The 7,070-nt window shown below is 25.8% G+C and overlaps 1 protein-coding gene across 1 annotated transcript; it reads left to right on the top strand.

Moving 5' to 3' along the window:
* Window positions 1-1,136: 1,136 nt before the first annotated feature.
* Window positions 1,137-5,166, top strand: LOC120359261. Its single transcript, XM_039456113.1, has 3 exons — window positions 1,137-3,678; window positions 3,789-3,944; window positions 4,107-5,166. Exons 1-3 carry the CDS (start codon window positions 3,606-3,608, stop codon window positions 4,244-4,246), a joined length of 369 nt encoding a protein of 122 aa, XP_039312047.1. The 5' UTR covers window positions 1,137-3,605; the 3' UTR covers window positions 4,247-5,166.
* The last annotated feature ends 1,904 nt before the right edge of the window (window positions 5,167-7,070 follow it).

Raw genomic sequence — 7,070 nt, 5'->3', positions numbered from 1 at the left:
TTTTACTTAACTTTTAAATCATTGTAGTTGCTAGTAAAATCTTTGTTTCTTTCTATTCAAACAAAGTTACATGACAGAAATAATTACAATGAACACGAAAACCAATCTAATGTTTGAAATGTTATGAAAGAAAAAATTTTGAAAATTCTAATTTAAGAAATAGACTAGTGCTTTTAGAGAAACAGAAAATATCTCGGTTTGCGTGGGGCAGAATGACATTTTTTCTGCCAGATTTGATCATTTTGAGTGAAAACATATCGAATGAACCTAATTTTGTCAAAATTGGACGTGCAGTCAGTATTCTTAACAATCACCCAGCTCTCATTTCACATTTTTATATACCAAGACTAATTTTAAAATACGTTTTCTTATTATATTATTTATTCTATATACTGATATAACTTTAAAAATATTAATTGTAATCTTAATTTATTATATTGCAAACGTTTTAATTGTGTATTTAAACAAAAGTAATTTATAACTATTTTTTTCATTTTTTACATTCTGTCAATTTTTTATAGCGCTTGTTATAGAATAACTACAAGCTGTCTGCATCATGCCTAAGGAGATACGAGATTAATGTAAAAGGCGAAAGAATCAGTTAATAAGTTGTGAATTGCATTGTCATAAAATTTCTCATTCCGAACAATCAATTGTTCGAAACGTAGCATCTTCTTTCGTAGATAAAACGGAACATGAAGTGACGCATTTTGATAACATATCTTGTAGAAATGTTACATTACCGAAAGACCTAAATTGATTAAACAAATCATTAGAGGAATCACAATTTTTTGTAGAAGAAAGAAATGAAGAACAGTGTAGCAATGTAGAAATCTCATTTTCTGATACTGAATCACAAGATGACATTTCTACATTGACAGATGTCACTAATTGTACGAGTGAAATGACTTTACTAACAGATTTACAAAGATTAATAACGGAAAATAATATTTTACATAACTCTGCGAACAAAATACTTTTAATTCTAAGAAAACATGGTCATGTAGAATTGCCTAGCGATGTTAGAGTTTTGCTTCAAACCCCACGAAATGCATCCGTAAATTTTAAAGTTATAGGCAATGGTCGCTATTGTACACTTTGGTCTTTTTTTCTGCTCTGGAGCGATCTGTAAAGACATATCTCAAATGTATAAAAACAAAAGAAATAAAACTAAATATAAATATAGATGACTTGCCACTTTGCAAGAGTTCTAGTAGTTAATTTTGGCCTATTATGGTATCGATTGAAGAAATTGATGTTTATACACTGCCTTTTATAATTGGAGTATATTATGGTATGAGCAAGCCTAATGATGCTAACGAATTTCTAACTAATTTTGTCAATGAATTTATTATACTTTCTCAGTGTGGTATTACTGTTTATGATGAAACATATACAGTAGTTATTAATGCAATAGTATGTGATGCTCCGGCTAAAGCATTTATAACGTTTACAAAAAGTCACACTGGATACTTTTCATGATTCAGATGTGTACAAGAGGGTGACTTTGTTAATAATAGAGTCACTTTTCCTGAAACTGATTGTACTTTACGTACAAACGACACATTTCTAAATCGAACTCAAATTGAGCATCACACAGGCAATTCTATATTAGAGAAATTATGTATTGGCATGGTTACACAAATTCCACTGGATTACATGCACCTCGTTTGTTTAGGTATTATGAAAAGATTACTGCAATTATGGAGTAAAGGGAATAAAAGTATTAGTGTCAGCAGAAAATGTAAATTTAATTTTGTTTTATCTAATTGCAATTAGGTCTTGTATTCCAGCAGAATTTTCTAGAAAATCAAGAAGTTTAAATGATTTGGACAGATGGAAGGCTACGGAGTTTCACCAATTTTTACTTTATACTAGAATTGTTATCATGAAATCAAAAATGTCATCGATATGTTACAATCATTTTGTTTGTCTTAGTGTTGCTATAGGGATATTAAGTGATCCACAGTTATGTGAATTATTCAACGCTTATGCGAATTTGTTATTAGTGTGGTTTGTTTCAAATAATGGAAATATTTACGGTGATGAAAATTTGTCCCATAACGTTCATAATCTCATTCATCTTGCCAACGATGTAAAAACTTTTGCTTATGTAGAAAATTTTAGTTGCTTTAAATTTGAAAATCATATGCAGAAAATTAAAAAGAAACTACATCAATCCGGAAAACCATTAGAAGAATGATCAAATTTGTTTGAAGAATCGCAACTACCAATTCAACCGCACAATTACACGATGCAATATCTAATTATTGTTTATAAAAACTGATCAGATAACATTTCTTATTTACAGTTTAAATGTTTCAAGATTGCAATTAATAAATGTGACAATTGTGTTTTACTCGATGACAACTATGTAGTTTTTATTTTAGATATATTTGAACAAAACCGAGTGTTATGTATCCGTGTACAACGTTTCTTAAATCCACAATCACTTTTTACTATACTGTGCGATTCAAAAAGGTTAGGCATATTTTATTATCAAATATTACTACATTTGACATTATAATAATTCCAGTAGCGCAAATACAGAAAAAATGTATTAAATTGAATGTAGATAAAATTGATTCTTATGCTATATTACCGCTTCATCTCACTGATAATTAGATGCAATACAAGTGTACTTCACTAATTTTTGATTTTATCCTTGTTAACATTTTTAAAAATTTGTATCTGTTCTTTTGTTTTTTTATTCAAATATCTTGCAACTTTTATCTTTGACTCACAATGATAACAAAAGGTTTGTATAACATTTTAAAATAATGGCTGCGTTTCATAAGCATCCTTTGTAGAAATATACTACTAAGCACTAATAGTATTTTGAGGCGCTACGGAACACTACTGTACTACTGAAGTGTAGTAGTGTTATAGTGTAATGGTGCAGTAACGCAGTAGTGTTCAGTAGTGTCTCAAAATACTACTAATGCTCAGTAGTATTTTTCTATAAGGGCCAATCGCTTACTGATCGACTAATTGTAAGTAGCAATTTCTTACCTTTTAAAGTTTTTCTGGATCAAACCAATCATTTTCAATTATTACTTAGCAGCTCAGTGAGTGGTCGTGCTTCTGGAGGCACTTATTGCTTACAAAAGTTTTATGTAAAAAAATAAGACAAGTTTTGATTAATTCACATATTTATAACATTTTGTATCTTTATTGAAGATGAAATTGTTTTATGAAATCTGCAATTTCACAATAAATATGAAGAACATGTTTTGAATCAACTTTTATTAACACCGTGAAATAATTATGTAAAAGAAGTTAAAAAACGTTAATAAAATTGTTGCATATAAAAAATTTTATTTCTAAAGATTGTTTTCTGTAAAAGTATTGTTTCTTTTTAATTTTTATTTTTTGTTGATGCAAGCCCTGTTAATGAAAACATTATGTTTTTGTAGATCGTAAAAGAGATAATGGATTGTGACATACCAGGAACGTCAAAAGACTGGTGTTATGTGGTTGTTGAGTTTCTCACAGACTCCACATATTTAAAAATTCCAATTACATGACTTATATTAGGTTCCGATAATCGGGATACCTATAATCGGCAGTGCTGGTGGCCGCCTAGAACAGCTAACTGTCCACTGATGATTGCAAACTGTGCCAGTCCTGATTTTAAAACATGGGATTGCTACGATGTGAAGATTATAAAATATTGCAGTAAGAATAATAATTAATTCAAAAACGAGCTATCGAATGAACCTACTCAGAACTCAAAACGATTCTCAACGATTCATTTGAATATTTGTTTTTTTTTTTTTACTGTGTAGAGTCTCTTGAATCAGCACGGAAACATGCATCAGATACCAATTACAAGACGACTGACGAGGAATCGTTAGGCCGAGGACAAAGGCAACATCCTCCATATAATCGCTTTAGTAGCGATGAGGAACAGGATCATAGCAAACCTCAAAAATATATGAAAAGTATGTATATGTGTGTTCCGAATAAATCTTGTACCCCCAAAATCTATGTAAAAACTTTATGAAAAAATATTACCTCAGCCAAGATTAAATTATTAATACTTCATTATATGCTTTTTATGTTATTTATAATACAATTAACATAAAATGTTTTGATTTATGCAGAAAAACGATTCGATACTGTTGATTCGAAGCTACCATCATGTCCTGAGAATCTCGAATTATATAAACATAAAAGAACAATCAAAGGAACAAACAATGGACATGAAGATGCAACGTCACTACAAGGTATCTTATCAATATAACAAATTTTGTGTGTGTACATGTGCGGGCATGTGTGTGTGTGTGCGTGCGTGCGTGCGTGCGTGATTATTACCAGGGTTGGAAAGTAACACGTTACTTGTAATGCCGTTATCGCTTTTGTCATCTTTTTTTGATAACATTAGTTACCTTTTTGCACTAACGGTAATAAATTTTTGCTATTTTTATCGTTACTTTATTTTTCTATTACCTTTATATCTATTTAATAGATCGCGTGTTAATCGCGTGATTGAATAAAATATTTTGATACAGTACTTTTATATCTTGGGTTGCATTCTGATACTCAATGTCGATATGCATTGAATAATTTATAGTACATATATATTATAGATTTTTGGCACTGGCAGCGATTATTAGAATGGATTCTTAATAACATCATTAATGTTTAAAAATATTTAATCTAAGTTTTTATAAAAATAAGTATACTAAAAAATTATATAATTAGAAAAAGTATTAGATAAGCTTAATATAAAGATAAGCGTGCTCTATGTAAAAATAACTTTGAGAGTTTCAAGTTTTCATATTTATTATTACACAAAATTTAACATTGATACACTGTGACACGAATTGTAGACTACAATCCAAATAAGATAATTCTTCTAGGTTTTTTATCACTGAAAAATCCACTAATAAAATTGCTGTACCAATCCATAAATGAGATTGCTCTTTTATGTCACATTTTTAAGGTATTTTAGTTCAAAAGTGCCCAAAAATACCATTTTTGGCACCTTGAAGTTTAATTTTTTTCTGAAATGTGACGTGACAACAATTTCCTTTAGAGATTCATTTTAGGTGACAAAAATTCTATAAGAATTATTTTATTTGATTTTTGACCTTAATTAAAATTTTAACCCATATAATGTCCCAAAAATAAAAAGTTCTGTAAAATGTAAAGTATAAATGAGAGTGAAGACTCTGTAAATTGTAATGTTTAATGAATGGAGGCAATTTTAGCGTCATAATATTTATGTTTAAAAAAAATATTTATCTTTAAAAAAATATTTATCTTTAAAAAATGTGTTTAAAAAATTTAAACGTAAATACATTAAAATGTAAATTTTATTTTAGTTTTTAGAGGATTCAGAACATAATAATGTAAAGTACACACAAGTATATATGTATATTGATACACATATATAGTGGTTATAATAAAACGTTATAATTATTTATTATTATTTTCACATTTTACATATGAAAAGACGAAAAATGGTCTACAGGACAAGAGTTATTAATGAACAATACTAATAAATATTATTACATTGCCCCAATCAGCACACAATATTTTTTAAACGTTTTTTTAATATTTATTTAATATTAATTTTTCATTGTACAATTCATTATAACAAAAATATTTATTAAATATTTATTTAACATTAATTAAATATTTAAAATAATGATTTGGGAAATGTTTATTTAACGTTTATTTAACGTTTATTTAATATTTATTTCACATTAATTTTTCATTTAAAAAAACATTTTTTAAAAACATTAGTTTAACATTTATTAAACATTAATTTAATATTTATTTAACATTAATTTTTTATTTAAAAAAACATTTTTTAACAATATTAATTTAAAATTTATTAAACATTAATTTAATATTTATTTCACATTAATTTATTATTTGAGAAAACATTTTTTAAAAACATTAATTTAACATTTATTTAACATCAATTTAATATTTATTTTACATTAACTTTTTATTTAAAAAAACCGTTTATAAAAACATTAATTTAACATTTACTTAACATTTATTTAATATTCATTTTATATTAATTTTTCATTTGAAACAACAATTTCAAAAATATTAATTTTACATTTATTGAATATTAATTTAATATTTATTATTTATTTTTTTTAATAAACATTTTTTTTATATTTATTTAATATTGTTTAAGTATTTATTTTTCATGAATTATTTAATTAAAAAAATGATTTTAGTAAGCATTTTTTAAATGTTTATTTAATATTTATTTAATGTTTATTTAATATTAATTTTTTTACTTATTTTTCATCTCTATAAAATTATGTTTATTTATTATTTATTTAACATTTAAGCTCTTTATTTTTAAATTTAAAATTTGTTTAAAAAATGTTTCAATAACATCTATGAAAATCAGTAAAAAATTAACTTATATATATTTAAATAAATAATATACTTTAATTATATATATTTTGTCTTTTCGCTAACATATTGACCTGATCTATCAGTGATGTACATGCATGAACACAAAGTGTTTACAGATCATCACGAGGGATCAGTTCGCATCATAAAAGTCAAGCAACGTTCACTGGAGTCGCAACTTGGATGGGTGACCGCGTGAAAATTTCCGAGAAAAAAATTCTTAAAAAAAAATCTCAATATTAAAAAAAATTGTTTAATGTAAAAAGGGGTGTAAATCCATTAATTTTAACGTTTTTGAAAAATTTTTTTATTGCAAAAGCTTTTTTTTAAATATTGTTTTGCTCATTTATGCTTCGTTAAAAAGAACGTTTCTTTAACGTTTAATAAACGTTTTCTTTAAATGTGTTAAAACGTTTTTATAATATTTGAAAAACATTTTTTTAATGTTAAAATAAACATTTTTTTAATGAAAGAAAGGACACTTAACCCATTATTTTTAATGTTTTTATAAATGTTTTTAAAAATGTTTTTAAATGTTTTTAAAAACATTTTTTAAATATTGTGTGCTGATTGGGGCGTTATGATACTATAAATATTAAATTATTATTATAGTTTAAAATTTTTTTTATTTTAGTATTAAAAATGTAATGAAATTATAAATTATATTAAAAATATAAATGTTT

The sequence above is a fragment of the Solenopsis invicta genome, chromosome 12, assembly GCF_016802725.1.
Source record: "Solenopsis invicta isolate M01_SB chromosome 12, UNIL_Sinv_3.0, whole genome shotgun sequence".
NCBI classification, from domain to species: Eukaryota; Metazoa; Arthropoda; class Insecta; order Hymenoptera; family Formicidae; genus Solenopsis; species Solenopsis invicta.
This window is presented reverse-complemented; position numbering and strand designations above follow the sequence as displayed.

Excerpts from the sequence above, each read along its gene's own strand:
- LOC120359261 (XM_039456113.1), top strand. The coding sequence starts at position 3,606 with ATGATTGCAAACTGTGCCAGTCCTGATTTTAAAACATGGGATTGCTAC. Across the intron at positions 3,679-3,788 it reads GAAGATTATAAAATATTGCA|AGTCTCTTGAATCAGCACGG; the intron begins GTAAGAATAATA and ends TTTACTGTGTAG. Across the intron at positions 3,945-4,106 it reads ACCTCAAAAATATATGAAAA|AAAAACGATTCGATACTGTT; the intron begins GTATGTATATGT and ends TGATTTATGCAG.